Raw genomic sequence first — 22,089 nt, 5'->3', positions numbered from 1 at the left:
GAAGAGATGGGCAAGCTGACAGAAGGGTTGCTTCATTTTCCTCAGAAGCTATAAACAGTGAGATCACCCCTTCTTATCTGACTCCAACACTCCTGGGACCTTGCAAATTATACTAATAATAGTGAGAAACATGAATAGAACACAGTGCATAACAGTGAAAAGATAACCACTTCTCAGAAGTTTTTATGGGTTTATACATAAATTACGCATCCTTCAAACTGTTGTGTAATCATGCTCAAATGTGTGGTTTTCACTTTCACCCTATGCTTTCTTGCCACTCAGAAATCATCAGCGTTACCAACCTAAATTTCAACAACTGCCAAATTAAGACCATGGAAAGACTGACTTTATTAACGGGGAGGAGAGGACCTATTAATGGTAATGGTTATACAGTATCAGAGGCAATCAAGTAAAAACATAAAATCCAACAAAGTAGGTGTTAATTTTCAAGGTCTCTGTACATGAATGTTGTTTTTTCCCCAGGCACTGATACTGGCCAAAATGAAAATGCTAGAGGAGGCAGAGGGAGAAGACAAGGAGGTGCACAGGGGGCCGAGGAGAGAGGAACAGAGGGCAGAAGAAGCTCAGAAGTCAAACTGAAAGAAAGGAGACAGATGGAGGAGGAGGAGGAGGAGGAGGAGGTAAAGGGATGAGTGGGAGAGGCAGAGGAAGAGGAGGAGGAGCAGACCCAGGAAGAGGGGGTGAAAGAGGTGCAGGAAGACAGTGGGGAGGAGCCAGACAGAGAGGAGGAGGGAGGGGGAGAGGTGGAAATGGAGGAAAAGGAGCAGAGAGAGGTGGTGCAAGAAAAACTAGAGAGCAAGGTGAAGCTGAAAGAGAAGGAGAGAGATGGGGAGGAGGTAGAGGGGGTGAGAGAAGAGATGGTGTAGGAGACAGACAGGGGAGGAATGGAGGGAGATCAAATTCTACAGGCAGAGTCGGAACACCACAGGGCCATGGACTGGGCTATAAAACAATGGAAGAACTCTCTGGAAAAGACCCGTCTGTAGTGGCCATCACCCTGTCCTGTAACCCTGCCCTACAAGATGTCCTGAGTGGGACAACAATGAGGCAGGACCTTGTCGAACTCCTCTGCCTGGTGCTGAGTAAAGCCTTCAAATCACGGACAGACAGAGGCACCCTACAGCACTTGGCTGGCATCATAAAAGACTCAGGGTTCTTCCGCACCATCCTTCCCCACTATCTGGTGGGCATGGAGTCAGAGTTCAATCTCGTCCGCAGGGCACAATACCCACGACATCTGGAAAACATCCTGGCTATTCTGTCAGAGGTAAATAGAGGAAGGAATGAACAAAATAACCAATGAATTAGTAAATTCAGCTGAAGGATAAATGAAGGAATACAAGAAAAGTACACAAAATAATTGAGTAGACCCAGAAAAGCTATCTTTGATGAAGGGCACGAACAGAAGTCCTCATGGACAGCTGAGTCTTTTTAGCAAGTGAGTAGTGCTTCTTTGCAATAAACTATGTTCTGTAATTGTAGTAGAATAATTTTCAGATTATTACTTCAAAAGCAGTTGAACTAAATCTACAAATAACATTATGAAATACTTAAAAGCCTTGGTTTCAAATCTTACACTATGTATTTCATTAAATATACATGGATAAATAAGCAACAATCAGAATTGGTATTGGTATTAAGAGTTTAATGCTCAAAAGCTCTGTGTAGGTGTTGTTTGATCAGATTTTAAATATGTGATTATATATATTTGCTTTGTCTAGATCAGTCCCGCCCACTTCAAACCAGTAAGAAAAACACAGACAAAAAAAATAAAAATGAACAAATACGAAAATCTCTCGTAATCTCTCTGTGTTCCTGTAGAACTCCATTGAGAGAAATTAGGGCCTTTAACAAACCTTTTATCCGTGTTTCTAAAACAAATAATTTAAAAGGACTGATTATTTTAGCCTGATCGTGCTTCTTTCTTTTAACAATTCTTAAATTAGTAGTTGAACTCCTTGTAGTTATATATATACATTAACTACTTATCCTCAATATATGCTTATTAGGTCCTCAGCATCTTCCCTGCTAGCTCTGTCCAGGCAGTGAGTTTGCTGCTGACGCTGCTCCAAGCCTCCATCAACAGCCTGAGGGCATCTGGAGTGGACATCCAGCCTCAAATGGAGGAGAGTGTGGAGAGTGTTCAGGGCCTGATCAGGCACCTCCAGGAGAAATCCAGGGAGGGTACCCTGCGCTCAGACAGGGACACTTATGCCCTCCTACCCACTGGACGTGATAACCCAGGTAATGGCCTCTTACGGATATCTGCACAACACTGCACAATTAACCAGAAAATATTTTGGGATATTTTGAAAATTGCCACACAGTTTTATAGATATGTGAATAACTGAAACTCCCACTAATTCTAACCCAGGTGAAGAAGAGCAGCAAGATTTCAGGACCATACCCATCTACCCAACTCGTGAGGAGTTCCATCAGGACCACAGGCCCTTCCTTAGACCCAACCTCACCTCTCAGCGCTACACAAACACCCATCTCTACCTTGACACGCACTTCCGGCTGCTGAGAGAGAGGACTTTGTGCGCGGCCACTCCGTGAGGGGATCCAGCAATTGCTTCGGAACCAAATGGGAAGAGAAGGAGGAAGGAGTGATAATTCACTGAAGACGAAGCGCTTTGATGATATCAGAGTATATTTTGACACAAAACTGGTGGTACCCAAGTGCACGCCGACTGGACTCGCCTACATAGTCCAGTTTGACATTCAGCCACTTAAGGTTAGCCTCTGGATGGATTTAGATCTTTGTTACATTTAGTGTTTATATGACATTTGACTAATACAATCAAGCACATTCTTTAAGCAAATTCTTTAAGAGATACACTGGTATTTTGCTTATTGAATGGCAAATGGAAAGACATATATTAACATGTATATTAATAATACTTTCCCCATGCATCCTACAGTTTGTGCGCTGGCAGAACTCCAAGAGGCTGATCTATGGTTCCCTGGTCTGCCTGTCGTGTGATAATTTTGAGAGCTTCTTGTTTGCCACAGTGTCAGATCGGGATCCCAATAGCCTGCAGAGAGGACAGGTCCAGATTACCTTTACTGAAGAAAGCAGATTCAAGTTGGCCAGAATTCAGGTGGGGCAGTAGATTGTGTGCAACAATTGTTGATAAGGGCAGCAAGCATGCAGTTGCTGAGGCAAGGAGGATTTGATCTTATGGTCTAATTTCAGACACTTAATCTACATAAGCTGTAACTGAAATGTACTTTGAGTTTGCAGTTTATTAGGTACACTTCGCTAAAATAATGTGTAGTGTTTGTAATATTTAGTCTACCCTCACTAATATAAATGGGATGGACAAGATTTTAAAACCACCTCTATGCCACCACTATAACTGTATAGCACCACAAACTACAGCCTCTAAATGACCATAAAGTTGAATCAAAACCTTGCCAAGACTGTTTAGTTGCTAACATGCAGGATAGGTACAGGGTTTTATATGTAATGGATATACAAAGAACTAAACTCATTCTATCTGACAGAAAGGTCAATTATTCCTGATGATTGAGACCACTGCCTACTTTGAGGCCTATCGGTATGTTCTAGAGGGCCTACAGGAGCAGGAGGAGGACAGCATGCCCTTTCAGAGGTAGGAGTGTGTATCTGTGTGTATGTGTGCTGTGGAGGAGTTTCACATTTTACTGTCAAGGTCATAGTTTTTATATAATCCCACAGCACTCTCAAAATGAGTTCACATGTAGATTTTTCAAAGGGAAGTGGAGGGAGAAATGGTACAAAGCAAGTAAGCAATCACACTTTTAATTGGCATGAGTTAATTATACTGCCACAGTATTCCCAAAATGCTATCACGCATGGATGAGTTCAAAAGTTTGGTTATTGTCTGCACTCCAAGTGCCTTTCATGGATACCACAAAGTAATGTATTATACATTATGACACTTTGTTGGCCATCTGTCTCCCAGACCTTTCTCTTGTGACTACCTGAAACAACTTTAAACTCTTTTTCCTACAGAACTACACCATGGGAGTTGACATGAATGAGTCAGTCCAATGACTTCTCTACTTGTGCTAGTGCTACACTATGATTTTTACATTGATCATTATCCTTTATGTGCTTGTGGCCACAGTGGCCGCTGTTCAGCAAAAGTTACAAAGGCTCGCTTTCAGAAAGAACATATTAAGTATCTATTAATGAGAAGTCTCTACATCATCCTTTTACACAGATAGTAGACGCTAAAAATGCAATCCTTAATGCTTCCAGGTACATCGTGGAGTGCAGCACAGATGTGCAACCCCCAGCTTATCTGCAAAGAAGAGATATCTATGACCTGTCATCCATTGCTGACCCTGACTATAAGGACAGTATACGGCCCTTTCACAGCCTGGAGGAAGAGGCCTGGCCGAGAATGGAGGAGCTGGGGCTGGATGAGTCCCAGATGAGAGCCTTCCAGCTGGCCCTCACGAAGGAGCTGACCATCATACAGGGGCCTCCTGGCACTGGTGAGACATTGAACAGCCATTGTTGGAAGGATGACTTCATTCATTGTGAATGAAATGTGTAAAATGTATTTCACGCATTTGTAAAATGGCAAAATCAAAAGAATTGCAAAGTTTCACTTTGCTTCTGAAATACATTAAAATCAGGCTACTCTGCTTCCTCCATTTTCTCAGGAAAAACCTACGTTGGCCTTAAGATTGCTCAGGCTCTGTTGACCAATCAGGATCTTTGGAGAGACAGATTTGGTACGGCTCCGATGCTGGTAGTGTGTTACACTAACCATGCCCTGGATCAGTTCCTTGAGGGTAAGCTGTTATGCCAGTTCATAATAACATCTATCTATGTTGTTTGAGTGGTTTGGGATTTAAGAACACAGTCTTTTGTCAACAAAAGGGGACATATCTATTTCTAGTTCAAACAGTAATTCTTTGTTGTTGTATTTGTTTATATGCTGAAATGTTTGCTAATGGGCCACATACATCTACTTTAAGTTTTATTTGTTTTTTTTTGTCTTTGCAAACTCCTACTTGGTGACCTTGAATGGGCGATGTAAGACAAATAAGCTTTCTGTTTTGGTGGATGTGATGTGCATTTGGTTTGCCTCTGTATTTAAGGTATTCATACATTTCTGCAAGAGGGCATAGTGAGAGTAGGAGGCCGCAGCAACAGTGAGATCCTGAAGCGTTTCAATCTAAGGGAGCTGACTCACTCACATGACTTCAGACGTACGCTGCCGTCTCACCTGCGATACGCATATAGTGAGGTGAGTTCCTCATGTTGGTTGACCTACAGTTTAACTCTTATAACTTAACTTGATGTTTCAAGTTGCTCCACACTTCATTTCTCTCATGCATAGCAAAGTGGTGAGAATATATGCAAGGATAAGTTTAAATAATTCCTAATAATTTAGCCTTTATATTCTATTAATAGTCTTAAGTTTATCATATTGATGCACACTTTGTACCTCATCTTTTGTCACACATATGCACATCACAGCACTACAAGTTGCAGTATATCACACACATTCTTGTGTGATTTCTCCACCTAATCATTGTATGCATGACCTGTTTAACAGATTTACAAGCAGCTGTGTCAGGAGGAGAGGGGCATTCAGAGTCAGAGTATGAGGCTGGAGTGTTCTCTGAAAGGCGTCCTGCGAGAAAGCTTCTTAGAGAAGTTCATTTCAGACATACACTGGGACAGTCTGCACCTACCACCTGTGAGTCATACTGATAAAAAAATACACATATAAAATGTTTATTTTTGATTTGTGTTAACTGAGCTAGACAGAATAGAATACAGTGCAAACTCATCAGTTTGTGTTTATGAAATGATTTGTAGACACAGGATGGTTTTGAGACCTGGAGTGAGAAGAAGTCCAGTCTGATAATGGAGTGGTTGGGTTTGGGTTCCACCGTCTTCCTGCAGAGGGAGACAGAGAATGCAAATAGAAATGAAGGTAAGGGTTTTACTTTAAGTGGTGCTCCACTGAAATAAGAGGATCTGATAATTGGCATCTTTTCACTGATAGTGTGTAAACAGCTCCTCAAAACTAACTGTATTAGTCTGAATGGATAATTTTAACAACACTCCACAGAGGCCTTAACATTTTTTAAGCAAATGGATTTAATTTATAATAATTCAACTAAACTGTATATTATATATAACCTCATACCTCAAACCTTGTTTATAACCTCAATTAAAAAAAAACCCCATATGTGCTGAAGTGAAAATATAAGAAGTTGCAGCTCTCTCTCTAATTGTCTATTTTTTTCATAGTAAATTGATGTGATCAGTGTTTATGGCAACTGGTGTCAGGTTTTCTGGTATATTCCCAGGTTAAGAGTTATTTGTTGCATTGTATTGCAGTAGTTGTGATTGAAAATTAAAATGCAGTGCATTCATTGTACTGGTGAATCATTCTCATACAGATTCTTACTGTAATGTGTTAGATGTAGCAGTGGCAGAAGTGATGGAGCTGGAAGAAGAGGACCTCATTGAAATCGCAGAGGAAGCAGATCTGCTCCAGGTAGAGTGGATTATTGAAGACAACATTGGTCCCAGAGGTGGTAGAGATGGCAGAAAGAAGGGAGACATGGAGGAAGCTGTCAGAGCAGTAGAAGAACTAATGCTGGCTATGAACCTGGATAAAGCTGAAATTCAGGCTGAGCAGAGCGAGGAAGGATGGGAGGTAAAATTAAGAGGAGATTGTAATCAGTTTAACATTTTTGCAATCCCTATTCAATCAGACAAATTGATTGAGAATGCTATTATATAGACCAATACTAGGCTGGTTTGAGAGGAGCACATAAATCTAAGAGCTGTCCAATAGAACAATATCTTTACAGATGCTGCACTGTACTTAACTTTACTATTTCTTAACAAAATGCATTGTGTGTTCTTGAGGTCTAACACATGTGTTGAATGCATTTCCTTCCACAGAAAATATTTGAAAAGTTGATTTTTGGAAACATTTGTAACATGCATTATTTACATCCATGTTTGTTTGTTAGCAGTCTGTCTAATCTGTCTTTATTGATGCATTGCTTAATTTCTTGGCACGTTACTGTCACTTACTGTTGATCAGTGGAATAGTCTGTAACCATTGGCAGGACTGTGCCTCACGTGTCATGTATGCATGAAAGCAGGTGAGTCACCTCACCTGCTTTCACGTGTGCATGCTTGTGCAGCGCCACATTCATAAAAACATTGCTCTATAGCACTTCTAGTGCTCACATATTCTACAGGGTAGGCTAACTTTCGAAGAACAGCGCAGCACCTGCAAAGGAGATAATTAAGTGCCTTGCTTAAAGGAATATTTAACCAGGAAAAATATTTTTTGAGTATTAAATACTCAACACCTGTAGGCTTGAAAGGTGGCTCTGAAAAGCTGTGATCAGCTTGAATTCACAGCTGTTACAATGGATTCCAAGATCCAGATGAGTTAGGATTTAAAACAGTTCAAAGGTATGAAGTTCAAAGTTAACCCTGTTCTGATCTGTACAGATCCAACAGGACCAGAAGAGAAAGAAGAAGAACAGAATCAGGAAAGAGCTGGGGAAGAGCTCGGCTATGACTGACAAAGAGGAAGATGCTGTCTTGGATATTTGGACTCCAAGCCTTCCAGACAGATGGAGACTCTATCGGTAGGTCTGCATCTGTGTTTCACTTTTCTTTCCTTTGTTCACTACAAATGTGCCTCTTTTTCAAACTCTTACTTTCCATCACGTCTTCTAGAACCTTGCTTACATTTCTGTCCTCCTTTCCTCCTTCTGAATTTTTCTTCCTTGTTTTTCCTCATTTCCTCTCATCCCCCAAGCAACCTCAGTCTGGTAGAAGTAGTCTATTCCCAGTGTGTATTATTAAGTCAACTAATCACCAGGAAAATGTATCCCAGAGGATCTTCTCACCTCAGAGAGCCAAGACGTAACTTCTATTACTGTGAAAACAGGACTGTAACGACTCATGTTTACACAATCTTAATTATCTTTTAAACTAACAAATAGGGCAATTTCCCTCCAAGACAGATAAAATAGGTCTTGCCATAATTGTTTAACTACATTTACAGTGATATCAAGTACCACAGCATCATATTTTGAGTATACTTCCAGATGCAGATGCAAATAATGAGTCTTCAGACTTCTATATGATTGAGTCAGTTGTCACAGTGTTTTACTATTATTCATTTACTTTGTGTCTGCAGGTTGTGGGTGGCACGCTACAGGGTAGAACTTTGCACCAGAGTCCTAGAGTCTGAACAGGCCTATCAGAATGCAGTAGACAGATTGGCTGATGTAAAACGTCAGGAGAACCTCTGTCTCCTCAAGGAAGCCACGGTACAGTATAATTGCAGTGACAGATAGTATGAATAGTATTTTTTAAATGATCCTACAGTTGTTCCTTGTTTTAGTCAAAACTTCAACAGAGTTATCACAGTAAGTTAAGTAAAACACTTCTTGAATTCATGTTCAGATTAGCTTTATGTAGCCTACAGTACAATATTTAGAGAGGATGATGAAAGAAATTGCTTTACTTCCCCTTGGTACACACATATCATGATAGTGTGCCTTGCACTCTTGTAACACTACTCAAAAACTTGAAGTACTCAATATATTTAGAAGTCTGGCCCTGAGTAACGTAACACTTGAACTTCCCAGCACTAGTAGAAAGTAGCGAAAACTCTTCACAACACTATCCGTGGATCACCGTGAACAATAAGACTAAAATGACCAAAAAGTAATAACACCATCAAATAGGCTGGTATTAAAATTAGCAATACTATACATGTAAGGGCAGGCAACAATACAATTGTTTGTGGTTATAAAATTAATCATAAAAATAGCAGAGGTGTGTAAATAAACACTTATACTTTCCATCAGGTTATTGGCATGACAACAACAGGGGCGGCCAAGTTCTGTAAAGTTCTGCAGGAAGTTCGTCCACATCTGGTGATTGTAGAAGAGGCTGCAGAGGTGCTCGAGGCCCACACCATCACCACATTGAGTGAAGCATGTCAACACCTCATCCTCATCCCAGACCACCAGCAGGTAAGAACCCACACAGACAAATAGGGCAGTGATTCCTAAACTCTTAGTTGCATCGCATTAAACTTTGCGTGGTAATTTGTGCACTGGTGCTTATTTTAATAAGCAATCATCCTCTGACTGAAATTATCCCATTTACATGCCTAGGTGAAAATGTGAAGGATAACCTGTCATGAGGGATTTGTATATTTGTGTGGTTGTCAGTAAGTTTGTGTGTACTGCCTTGAGGGAAATGGCAAAAAAAAAAAAACAAACAAAAAAAAAAACACATCCCATGCCAGACATTACGAGAGATAGAGAAAAGTGAGGAGTGTTATGCTGGACATCAGTAGACTATTACAACAATTTTTCATGGCCTGCCAAGGACATATGGCCAGGCAGCCTGTCTAGCAATCTGCAGAATGCGATCACGACTACACACAATTCTATCACACATCTCAATATTCTGTCCTGGTCTCTTCTTGCGGTGTAACTTCTGTCTGCTCTTTTCCTAATATTTGCTTGTTGTGCTGTGTTTATGCATGAATTTATGCATGCATTTGACTATACAAACAATTCTGACTTCCTTGCAGTGGTCCTAAAAGTTTAGCAAGAATGGAATTTAAAATAGAGTTTGACTTGAAAATTGCTTTTATTATAACCTGGGCTTGGAAATCAATGGCCATTTTTATAAATCAGGTACATCAGATTAATATAAAAGTAATTTTCTTTCACTTCACTGTTTTAGTGGGCACAATTTGTACATATGTTGATTACAAGTGCAAAATAAATCAATCAATATTAAATTATGTCTGATTTATCGATTGAAAGTACTGGACAGTTAAATTAGTGCAGGTGTGGTAAAAACAACATAAAAACAAAAAAGCAAACAAGATGAGGTTTTCTGATGGCACAAATATGGGTTATTTTCATGGGTTTAAAGCCATTTGATAGTATTTATTTTCACTCTATGAACAAGTGTTCAGAGCTTTGTTTTTGTGGAAGCCAAACTTGAATCTGTGCATGTAATGGCGGTGGATGGATCACACTTTCTGAGTAAAATAAGCTTTGGCATTGTTGTGCTATTTATTAATCTCAGGTTTGGTCTTGCCTTCCCCACACCCACGTACATTCACACTCTGTCCTCTAGCTAAAGTAGGTTTGCAAACACACACAGACACTTACACTTACACACACATACACACACACACACACACACACACACACACACACACACACACACACACACACACACACATACAGGCAAAACAGGACAGCAAAGGAAAGAGTCCATTTGTATACATTCTATATTCCGTCCAGTTACCCGAAAACAGAAACCCTCAGAATATTGTTTATCCCCTCTGGGTTTGCACCTAGATGGTTGCTTCCACCTGTCTCTAGGAACTATGTAATAAGCCATTCATTTTTACTTTCCCTTAACAATAATTCATAAAAACAGAAGTGTTTAGAGCATATGATGAACATGTGATTTTTCCTTTAGCTGTGCCCCAGTGCCACAGTATATGAACTTGCTAAGAACTTCCACCTGGAGATGTCCATGTTTGAGAGGCTGGTGAAGATGGTTATGTCAGACTCAACTACCAGGTTTGTGTTTCTGTATCTATTAATTTGTTAATCTTATTGTAAGATCTATCAATCAATAAAATGTAGACGTATTTACATGATGCAGTTAAAGTTGAAAACATTACACTGGTATGTTTGTGTGTATGACTGTAGGTGCCTCTTTCTCTATAGGTGATTGCCTGTGTTTATCTGTGTTTGTGTTTTGGTTTGTTCTTCAGCATCGTATGAGGCCAGACATTGCCTGTCTTTTGACCCCACACATCTACTCAGAGCTGGAAAACCATCCCTCTGTGTTGAACTATGAGAGCATCAAGGTGCGTATTGTATTTGCTCTCCTGCTGCATTTCCATTCTGCTTTTTTTTTCTTAGCAGTGAAAATCTGTTTACTTGCCTGCATGGATAAAACGTCTCTGCATTGTCTCTTAGACTTTTAAATATATTTTGAGTCAAAGATGGGCAATGTATACAAGATTAAGAATACTGAATTCAAAAGACATTCTATCAAAGCACAACATAGAATAAGTTTTTATTAAATGCTGTCTTACAGAGCATTAATACCAATTTATTCTTTGTGGAGCACAACTACCCAGAAGAAGAGATCAAAGATGGGAGAAGCCATCAGAACCGACATGAGGCGATGTTTGTAGTCGCTCTTTGCCGCTATCTTCTCTTTCAAGACTACAAACCAGAGCAAATTACTATCCTCACGACCTATACCGGCCAGCTCCACTGTCTGCGCAAACTTATGCCTGCCAGCCAGTTCACAGGGGTCAAAGTGCATGTAGTGGACAAGTACCAGGGAGAAGAGAATGACATTGTCTTGTTGTCTCTGGTCCGCAGCAACCTACAGGGTAAAGTTGGCTTTTTGAACATTCCCAATCGAGTCTGTGTAGCCTTGTCTCGTGCCAAGAAAGGTCTCTACTGTATTGGCAACAGTGCAATGCTGGGCCAAGTCAAACTGTGGAGCAACATCTTCTACACCTTGAGGCAGAAGGACCAGGTTGGGAATGCTCTGACCCTGTGCTGTCAGAATCATCCAAATCGACAGCTAAAAGTTTCAAATGTTGATGATTTCAAACAAGCCCCTGAGGGGGGCTGCACCCAGCCTTGCGAGTTCCGTTTGGATTGTGGTCATGTTTGCTCAAGAGTCTGCCACCCCTACGACCCTGAGCACAAGGAGTACAAGTGTGGCAAGAAGTGCCAGAAGATTTTATGTGATCGGGGACACAGGTGCACACTTGTGTGCCATAAAGCATGCCCAGAGAAATGTCCAGTGAAGGTTGAGAAGATCATACCCCAGTGTCAACACACACACATGGTTCCTTGCCATTTGTATGCCAGGAGCCTTGCCAGAAGCTGCTTCACTGTGGACATCCATGTGATTCATTGTGTGGGGAACCATGCACCAGTAAGTGCAAGGTGAAGGTCACCTTAAAACTAAGGTGTGGCCACAGCCAGCAAGATGCCTGTTTTTACAAAACACAGAAAGAGGAGCCTGAATGTAGGACCCCTTGTGAACATCAGCTAAAATGTGGCCATGCCTGTGGTGGTAACTGTGGCAAGTGTTATCAGGGACGATTCCATTTCCCATGTTTACACCAGTGTGAGCGTCTCCTGATTTGCTCTCACAAGTGCAGGGAGACTTGCACTCGCGATTTCCCCCCTTGTCAGAGACCATGTGAGAATTGCTGCATCCACAGCAAGTGTATGAAGCCATGTGGACAGCCCTGTGCTCTGTGTATTGAGCCCTGCGCTTGGCAGTGCCCTCACCAAAGCTGCAATAAGTTTTGCTATGAGCCATGCTATCTTCCGCCATGCACCCAACCCTGTGCCAAGACCCTGGATTGTGACCACCTGTTTATAGGTCTGTGTGGAGACAAATGTCCAAGCAAATGTCGCATCTGTAATTACGATGAGGTCACAGAGATTTTCTTCGGCACTGAGGATGAACCTGATGCTTACTTCATTCAGCTAGAAGACTGTGGACACATCATTGAATACACAGCCATGGACACATACATGGGGATGGATGACAGCCAGCAGGCAAATGAAGGAGAGCAGGTGGCCATAAAACTGAAGGAATGTCCGAAGTGTCGAACTCCAATCCGCAAGAATCTACGCTATGGATCTCACATCAACAGCAGTCTGGCTGAGATAGAGATGGTAAAGGCAAAGATAAATGGACATCAGGCAGATATTGAAGAACACAGGAAGGCCCTTCAAAAACAGTGGATGGATAACCTTCACACATATGAAATGCATCAGCAAAAGGAATATATGCATATGAATGACAGACTGGGAAAAACTTAGCTCACAGCAAATGATCTGTGGGTCCTGGAAAACAAGATAGATTTCCTAGTAAGAGTTGCAAAGCTGAGGAAGATCCAAAGGGAAAACATGTCACTCTTGCAAAGCTTCAGATAAGAAAAGTATGTTGAGGAGTTTGCGCGCTGACTCAACAACAGCCACCAAAAATTCACAGACCAGCAGGTCTTTGATTTGCAGAGAGAGTTACCGAGACTCACCCCCCTGACTGAACTCAACGCCCATTGCCATATGGCAGACAAGAGAAGGCAAAGTGACAAACTTCAATCTGAGGTACAAACAATAACAGCGATTTTGGAAAAGTCTGGCCAATTCACTGAGCAAGATCAACACAGAGTGAAAGAAGCCATGAAGGAACTAGACAACAAGCTTCCACTCCCAGGCTTGGGGATCAGTGAGGAGGAGAGAAAGATGATCATTTCGGCTGTGAAAATGCCACCAGGACACTGGCACAAATGTCCTAATCAGAATCAGAATCAGAAATACTTTATTGATCCCTTAGGGGAAACTCTTTGCTACAGCAGCTCACGTCAGTGCACACAGGAATAGAAGTACTAGGCAAAAAAATATAATACAGTATAATACAGGTCAGAAAATAAATTAAGTACCAAGTGGGTATACGTATAAAATAAAATAAGTGTGAAGTACAAAGTGGGTTTACCAGTTGATGATAATAATATGGTATAAAGTACTAGTGCATGAACTGCCAAGTTAAGTGTAGCTTATTTATAATGAGACAGAGGATATTGCACAGCAGTAATAGAGGTATGAATAAATATCAATATCAATAAATAGGGAATTTAAGTATATTGGCCGGGAGTATTAACACAGGAAATATTGCACAATTATGTCAAGTACTGCATAGATGTAATGATCAATGTCCAGTTTAATGACTTAGGGTCATACAGACTGACACTTAGAGGGAGGAGTTAAAGAGTTTGATGGCTCTGTGGTGCTTTTTGGGGGGATGAGTCTTCCGCTGAAGGTACTCCTTTGTTTGACCAGCACGTCATGGAGTGGGTGCGAGACACTGTCCAAGATGGCATGTAGTTTGGCCAGCATCATCTTCTCTGACACCACCGCCAGAGAGTCCAGCTCCACCCCCACAATGTCACTGGCCTTACGGATCAGTTTGTTGAGCTTGTTAGCGTCCGCTACCCTTAACCTGCTGCCCCAGTATGCAACATCATACAGGATAGCACTGGCCACCACAGACTCATAAGACATCCTCAGCATTGTCTGGCAGATGTTGAAGGACCTCAGCCTCCTCAGAAAATAGAGGCGGCTCTGTCCCTTCCTGTTAACAGCTTGAGTGTTCTTGGCCCAAGTCCAGTTTATTGTCCATGTGTACTCCCAGGTACTTGTAATCCTCTACAATGTCCACACTAACCCCCTGGATGGAAACCGGGGTCACTGGTGCCTTGGCCCTTCATAGGTCTACAACCAGCTCCTTAGACTTTGTCGCATTGAGCTGCAGATGGTTCTGCTCACACCATGAGACAAAGTTACCCACCACAGCCCTGTACTCAGACTCATCACCACCGCTGATAAATCCCACCACAGTAGAGTCATCAGAAAACTGAAGGTGGCAGGACTCTGTGTGGTGGCTGAAGTCCGTGGTGTAGATGGTGAAGAGGAAGGGAGAGAGGACAGTCCCCTGAGGGGCCCCAGTGTTGCTGACCACGCTGTCCAACACACAGTGCTGCAGACGCACGTGCTGTGGTCTGCCAGTCAGGTAGTCCACAATATAGGACACGAGGGGGGCATCCACCTGCATTGCTGCCAGCTTCTCACCCAGCAGGGCTGGCAGGATGGTCTTGAAAGCAATGGAGAAGTCAAAAAACATGATCCTCACCGTGCTTGCCGGCTTGTCCAGGCGGGTGTGGATGCGGTTCAGCAGGAAGATGATGGCGTCCTCAACTCCCAGCCGAGGCTGGTAGGCAAACCGAAGGGGGTCCAGGAGGGGTCTGACCATGGGTTGCAGCTGTTCCAGCACCAGTATCTCCAGGGTCTTCATTATGTGGGAGGTCAGTGCCACCGGTGTAGTCCTTGGAGCTACTGGGACGTGCCTTCTTTGGCACAGGAACGAGGCAAGATGTCTTCCACAGAACAGGGACCCTTTGAAGACTCAGGCTCAGGTTGAAGACATGTTGAAGGACTCCACATAGCTGGGGGGCACAGGCTTTTAGCACCCCGGGGCTAACTCCATCGGGGCCTGCAGCCTTGTTTGAGTGGAGTTTCATCAGCTGTCCTCTCACCTGGTCAGCAGTCAGGCACACAGCAGAGGTTACAGGCAGGGGAGGGGGGGAGTCATTAGTGTGAAGAGGGCCGTTAGCCTGATGAGGAGGGGGGAGCAGAGTACTCAAAGGAGCTTGAGGGCCGACAGCAGCTGAGTTAGAGGGGGGATGAGCAGGAGTGTCGAATCTGTTAAAGAACAGATTAAGTTTGTTGGCCCTATCCAAGCTGCCTTCAACTCCTCTGCTGCCAGTCGGTCTGAAGCCAGTGATGCTCTTCATGCCACTCCAGACCTCTCTCATGTTGTTCTGCTGGAGTTTCCACTCCAGCTTCCTCCTGTACTTCTCCTTGGCCTCCCTGATCTTCACCTTCAGGTCGGCCTGGTTGGCCCGGCCTGGAGGGGGGAAGAGCCAGTGTCCTCTCCTCTCTAGTAGGAGAACTCACATACTGGGTGAAATTAGTCAGTGTTGTTGAAACACTGACATGGTTGAAGTCACCTGAGATTAAAATAAGTGCACTCGGGTGTTGAGTCTGGAGTATGGCGGTGTGAATGGCGTTGCACGCCGATGCTGGGTTAGCAGAGGGGGAGATGTAAACAGCCACAACAATGGCATGTGAGAATTCACGTGGCAGATAATATGGCCGGAGTCTCACAGCTAACAGTTCAATGTCCGGGCTACAGATACTCTGTTTGATAGTAACGTGACCAGGGTTACACCATCTGTTGTTAACCAGAACAGCAAGCCCGCCGCCTTTCCGCTTACCGCTCCCGGTGTGATCCCTGACGCCCGAACAGTCTGAAAGCCGTCGATAGAAATGTTATGATCCGGGATGTCCTGGTGTAGCCATGTCTCTGAGAAGCACATCAGACTACACTCACGGAACTCCGTCTGACTCCGGGCTAACGCCGTTAGCTCATCCATTTTATTCGCCAGCGATCTCCCGTTGCCCATTACGAGAGAAGGCAGACACGGCTTAAATCTCTTGTTCTTAAGTCTCTTTTGTCTGCACCCCTCTCTCTTCCCTCGCTGCTTCATTCCACCTCTGCATCCTCGGTGTGTCCTCCTCTAGATCTCAGTGGGGACATCGGGTGTCCTTGGTGCCATGCCGCTCGGCTTCAGTGCGATCAGCTGTTCCCTAGTGTAAACAATGCGGCCAAACAGCTGATCTGCAGCGGTGCCCTGACAGAGTAGCAGGAGAAGAATTTCCACGGTGAAAAAAAGTACTAAAACACTTTCTACTCTCATTTTCGTAAAGAGCGCAGTTTAAATTATACTTACACACAAGTTACTCAAGTTTGGAAGAAAAAGGAAAGCTAAAAGTTGGAAAAAGTTTAAGACGACGAGACGGAGCTACGGCAACAAGCAGCATATACGTTGGCGCATGCGCACGCTCATGTAATGGCCATGTCTATCTTATAACAGAGTGTAGAGGGGCTATGGAGAGTCGATACTGCCCTGACTGTGATGCTACTATTGGTGGGGGCAGTCACAGACTGGCAAGTGGCAACCAAGTCGCCTCTGAGATGGATGGGACACAGCACCCTGCTTAGTTCTGAAAGCCATCGTAGAAAAGGTTTCAGTCGTAGTCATCTGGACACTGTTTTCAGAATCAAGACGTTTCGGCTCCCATCCGGAAGTCATTCTCAATTGTGAAAAAATTGGACGGGAACTGGAAATTTAAACTACTCTGAGTTACATAAGCCCTGCCCTCAGGAAGGAATCTGCCTGAGTATCTGTAAATAGCTAGTTTCACCTGAAACTGACCTAATAGTGTCAGTTTCAGGTGAAAGAGCCGAAACGTCTTGATTCTGAAAACAGTGTCCAGATGACTACGACTGAAACCTTTTCTACGATAGAACACTCCTGGACGAATGAGGGACTACACCGTCTTATTCTGAAAGCCATCTTAGAGAAGTCTGTCATTCCCTTCTCAGTCCCAGCTGTTGGTTGCAAGACCTATGAGTGGCAACAGGTTATGGTTTTACTATAATGACCTTTAATTCATGCTGGACTAGGAGAGATCTGTACAAAAGCTAATATACTCTTACTGAACTAAATAATTTGTCAATTATTAACTGTAACCCTTTCATTATGTTCAAGACGCCTTGTGAAACAGTTGTCCTGTACCTTAACATTAGGTGGCAGCAAAACACTGTAAAAGAATACACAGATAGATAGAGATATGACTTGATAGTTATGCTTGCAACTTGATCAAATGGAATAAAATGTATCTGAATATATAAACACATTCTTGTCTGAATTTTACACACATGCCATAATGTCAGAAAAACCATCAGTATGTATGTTTTTTTGTATTTTTTATATAGGCCTTCATTAGGCAGAGAGGATTAAGCTTAGCAGAAATGATTAACATGTAAACTTGTAATGCTGCTACAAGGTGTGCATATGTAGAAAAGCTAATGTGGAAACGTGCCCGTAAACACAGTACAAGGGAATAATCAATATATTATTTATAAATCACTTTTGTTCTGTAGAAATATTAACCACCAAATGCATGAAAAAAAATCCTTCTCACCATTACAACAAATATGAATTCTCTCTCCAACCCCTTCTCTTTCTCTCTCTCACACACACACACGGAACTGTTACCAGCAAGAGTTAATCATTTGCATCTATAACAGGACATCATTGGCAGTGAAGCCAAAGAAACAACCCTGAAATAGCTTCAATTCCTCTTCACTACTGTACAGGACTCACAGTTGCTGAATTTCATTTCAGCATTTTGTAACAGCTTGCATCACTTTATTACATGATGAATGTGTCCCTGTCACAAAACCAACTCCAATGCAAACTTTGCAGTCTGCAAGGGGGGGGAAAAAGAACAACAAAAATGTGCTGTCAAGACAAGTGTTAAAATTGAGCAAACTTTAAAAGGGTGCCACTCTTTCAGTATTTATAGGATTCAAGCACCAGGCTGAAAGAGAGCTGGACGAAAGGAGACATTGTAGAAAAATGGTAATATCCTACAGGGTGGACTGTCTCATCTGTCATGTCAGGTGGCCTTAAAATATGTTATTGTCAGAGTTTCAGCTAGTCTGGCCCTGTAATAAAAACTACCAACTACCCCCACACACTACAATATATGGTTTGATTACTGTCTCTAGCAGAACTGATAAGACTGTGTGGGTGGAAAAAGCATGGTTGAAACAAGGAGGAGCTGACACACCAAGCAGTAATCTGTGAAGAGAAATAACTGTAGGGAATGTAAAAGACATAATATCCTAAAAGGAATATTTGCTTTAAATATGTGGCAATCTGCAATTTTTCCTCACGTTAGAACTACACCAGAGATGACACAGAAGCTACCTTTGTGTTTGTGAAGTTGATATACCTTGTTCGCAGCAGTATGCAATAAAAATGTAAAACAAATTAACTGACAAAGTACGGTAACATGAACACAAATATATGATGGAGGTGACAAGGTTTGATGACAGTGGCACGGTCAACCAGACAGCAAGACAAACCCAATCAATCAATGTTTCTTAATAGCAGTGTATAAACAGTGTCCCAATCCTAGAATTAAAAAATGACAATTTAACACTATGAGCTACCTTTGCCCTTATTAGTAAACACATTTACCTTTAGATATTTTATTAGATCTTTCTGATAGGTTAGTCACACCAAGTTATGTTGTTTGCATGTAAAGGGTGGAAGTAAAAAAAAAAAAATTAATACTGGAATAGGAAGACACTGGTCTTGATCAAGACCAAGACGCAGTTAAATCCAGACTGGGAACAAAATTTCAAATCAACCTGACTGACACATCAGTGACACAGCAAGAGCAGGCAATAGAATCAGCATTTTCAACTATGAATACAGTGAAAAGCCCATACTACAGCAAACTAACACTTACATAATTGCCTCTGTCTACCTTTTGTGCCCAAGTTTAAGGACTAAACAACAAAGGTGTCACCTCTCCCATTAATGCACAAATGCTTTTGTGTACAGAAGTTTTTAGAAATTAAATATCAACAAATCTGTGCGGTTTATGGGGAGCTGGGAAGAGACCCACTATTGCAGTTGCAGTTAAAAAGAATATTTTTTGGCTTTTTGGGGGAGGCTACTAGACAGTGAAGAAACTAAACTCAGTCAAATAATATATGATTATTTGCTTAACGTGTATATCTCTGGTGTATATGTTTCACTATGGATCTTGCAGGTTAAGCAGATACTAGATGACTGTGGTTTGTCTTATGTTTGTCTTAAAAATGTGACAACATCAGGGTCTTAAAACTAACTGTTGAATAAAGGTTGAAAAATTTTGTTCATACAGAAGTGGCAAAGCAAGCTCCAAAGTATGTCAGCATGTGATGTTTATGCTGAATTTAAAGAGTTGAAAAAGTTAGCCTAGGAATTGTGAGCTCATGTTTTATTTGCTCTCTAATTCGCATATGTGAATTAGTCTGGCGATGTCAGGCTATGAAAAAGTACCTTTTGTATGAAAACTGAAATTACAGACAGCTTATTTGAAACTTGGGTTAGCACGGAATCTCTAAAGCCACTGGTAGATATAAAGGTTTGGATAGGAGTTAGAGGGTCTGCAATCTTTGGGATAATAATTTGAATGCAAAAATGTAATCATAATTATTAATAGGGAAAAATACTTGCCAAAGTCCTATTTACACTGTCTTAAATAATGTTCTAGTTTTGTTTATATACTGCACCTCATTTCTGCCAGATGTCCTTGTTTTATCATTTTTGTATTGTATATTTTATTTGTATTATATACCACGCAACTGTTGTCTTGAATCAATAAAATCAAAATCAGAATTTTTAATTTTCATTGTTTTTATTTGTTAGCTGGATTTGATGGTATCATTTTCACCTCTTTGCAGTTGTAGTAGCCAGAGAAAACAGCTCAGTATTACTCTACCCCTGAAAAAATGCAACAAGGTCTATATTCAGAGAATTAACTGTTGGTATTATGTTGGCTGCAAGGGTAATGGGTTTGTATTATCAGAAAATTGCTTATTAATGTTCCCTTGGAGGCTTTTCATCAGTAAAGCTGGGTGAGGTTAAAGGTTTCTACGAGACAGAAACTGTCTCTATGAGACAGAAACTGTGTGATGCAGTGTCATAGATGGAATACATAACAACTTTGCTCTTTTAGCAAAATATCTAAAGCAAAGTCACCAAAAGATCACCTTTTAGTATCATGCGTTACCTTCAAGACTCTTCATGTACGATGAACTGTGTCTCTAGGTAAAATAATAAAGGAGAGGTTGTGCTCCAGAGAATTTTTTTTAAATAAAAAAAAAGTTTTGAAAGAAAGGACAACACCACTTTACAACACAAAATTGTGCGTAGTTACTAAGGAACGACTTTAATAATTAATGAATCGTTAATGAGTACTGTAGTTCCTGAATAACTCAGAATCACGGACTACATAGTAGATAATGATGAGTTACTAGAAAACAGACTGGGAGACACTATATTAATGAATTTAGGTAGGTAATGATGTAATGGTAATGATTAGTTCATAAATATCTGTGAATAGACATGCTGACCATTTTCTCCTGTCACTCTTCATTAAATATGAATCAGCCACTGAACAGCACAAAACTAGTAACGACTTATTAATTACTAATTACTTAATTATTAATTATGTTAGGCTACTCTTTTTGTGCACCCTTAAGAAGGTGATACATTATACTAAGTGGTTGCTAAGTAATCCCTCATTACTTCATGATTATGGTAAGTAACTACTGAGTTTTTACCGGGAAATTCACAATTAGTTCTTCAAACCAGAGACAGAAGGATTCTTTAAAAAATTGTCCTATTCAGACCACATAAATATTAATATTTACATCCATGTCATATTCTGTAGTAATAGTGATGCTGACACAATCCCTAAAATGTCATAAACAAAGTATGTACATGTACATGGAGCTGTTTGGAAAAGCCATAACTCCAAACACAAACTGCTTTCACAAAGTAAAATGCTTTGCAAAATAATCAGACTGTCCTCCCAAAAAATACGTCCGTAAAGGTCATCTGTGCAAGCAGCTTATTAAGACCCGTATTTACATTTATTATTAGTCGGTGACCTCTACTGACCATAGTGATTATGATGAGAGCAAAGGAGGAAGTCAGTTGAGGTAACATAAAGAGCGACAAAGTCTGTGTAGGGAGGAAGTCGGGGTGGTTGGATGGTAATGGTTTGTGTCCCGTGTGAAACCGAAAGTCAACCTTGACATTTTTAACTTACGTAACGTCACATGACTTACATGACTTACATCTTTTCCTAAACCAATGGTCAAATGTCATTTTCTTCAACGGTCATATACGCTTTTGGGAGTCAATGGCAAACGACCTATTCTGTCATTTGGATATAATCAAAAGGAATAATTATTCAGTGAGGGGGCAATACTGACGATTGTTACATTGGATTTTAGCTTCTCTAAGCCAATAACAAAATTCTCTTAATAGATTTATCATGAGTGTCGATGGGCGTAACAGTACTTTATTAAATTTTCTTAAACCGATCTTAAATAAGAAATAAACATATTACAATATACCATCATATGCTTATAAGTTAGCTTAGTATCTAGTCTTGCTGTATAGTACATGATATGTGGATGTGAATATCGATGTGGATGTGCACTGAACATGATTTAAAAAAAGTCTGAGAATCCTGCTGTGTCTGGTTTGCTATTAAAGAACTCAAATAATCATGAAGTAATGAGGTACTACTTAATAACTACTCAGTGTGATGTATCACTTTACTTGGGGGTGTACAGTAACTAAAGAGTGTAACAAATGATTAAGTAATTAGTAATTAAGAAGTTGTTACTAGTTTTGTGTCGCTCATGAAGAAAGTGGTCAGCATGTCAATTCACAAATATGAATCATTACCTAATGATTCATTAATATAGTATCTTCCAGTCTGTTC

General features: G+C 41.2%; 2 protein-coding genes across 2 annotated transcripts; both read left to right on the top strand.

Annotated features, from left to right (window-relative positions):
- Positions 1–831: 831 nt before the first annotated feature.
- On the top strand, positions 832–11,953 carry LOC122887532 (NFX1-type zinc finger-containing protein 1-like; the record flags this gene model as incomplete). Its single annotated transcript, XM_044220843.1, is given in 19 exon segments — positions 832–1,288; positions 2,031–2,265; positions 2,396–2,565; positions 2,567–2,758; positions 2,946–3,125; positions 3,532–3,638; positions 4,271–4,509; positions 4,681–4,812; positions 5,122–5,270; positions 5,583–5,726; positions 5,849–5,966; positions 6,460–6,698; positions 7,514–7,653; positions 8,211–8,343; positions 8,887–9,054; positions 10,532–10,610; positions 10,613–10,635; positions 10,833–10,928; positions 11,162–11,953. Coding segments are annotated over 19 exon segments (3,651 nt in total), but the record flags the coding sequence as incomplete, so codon positions are not given.
- Positions 11,954–11,958: 5 nt separating this feature from the next.
- On the top strand, positions 11,959–13,520 carry LOC122887525 (NFX1-type zinc finger-containing protein 1-like; the record flags this gene model as incomplete). Its single annotated transcript, XM_044220830.1, has 1 exon — positions 11,959–13,520. A coding segment is annotated over one exon (966 nt), but the record flags the coding sequence as incomplete, so codon positions are not given.
- Positions 13,521–22,089: the final 8,569 nt, after the last annotated feature.

This window comes from Siniperca chuatsi, linkage group LG2, assembly GCF_020085105.1.
Source record: "Siniperca chuatsi isolate FFG_IHB_CAS linkage group LG2, ASM2008510v1, whole genome shotgun sequence".
Classification (NCBI taxonomy): domain Eukaryota; kingdom Metazoa; phylum Chordata; class Actinopteri; order Centrarchiformes; family Sinipercidae; genus Siniperca; species Siniperca chuatsi.
The sequence above is the reverse complement of the archived record's forward strand: the minus strand, read 5'-3'. Positions and strand labels throughout refer to the sequence as shown.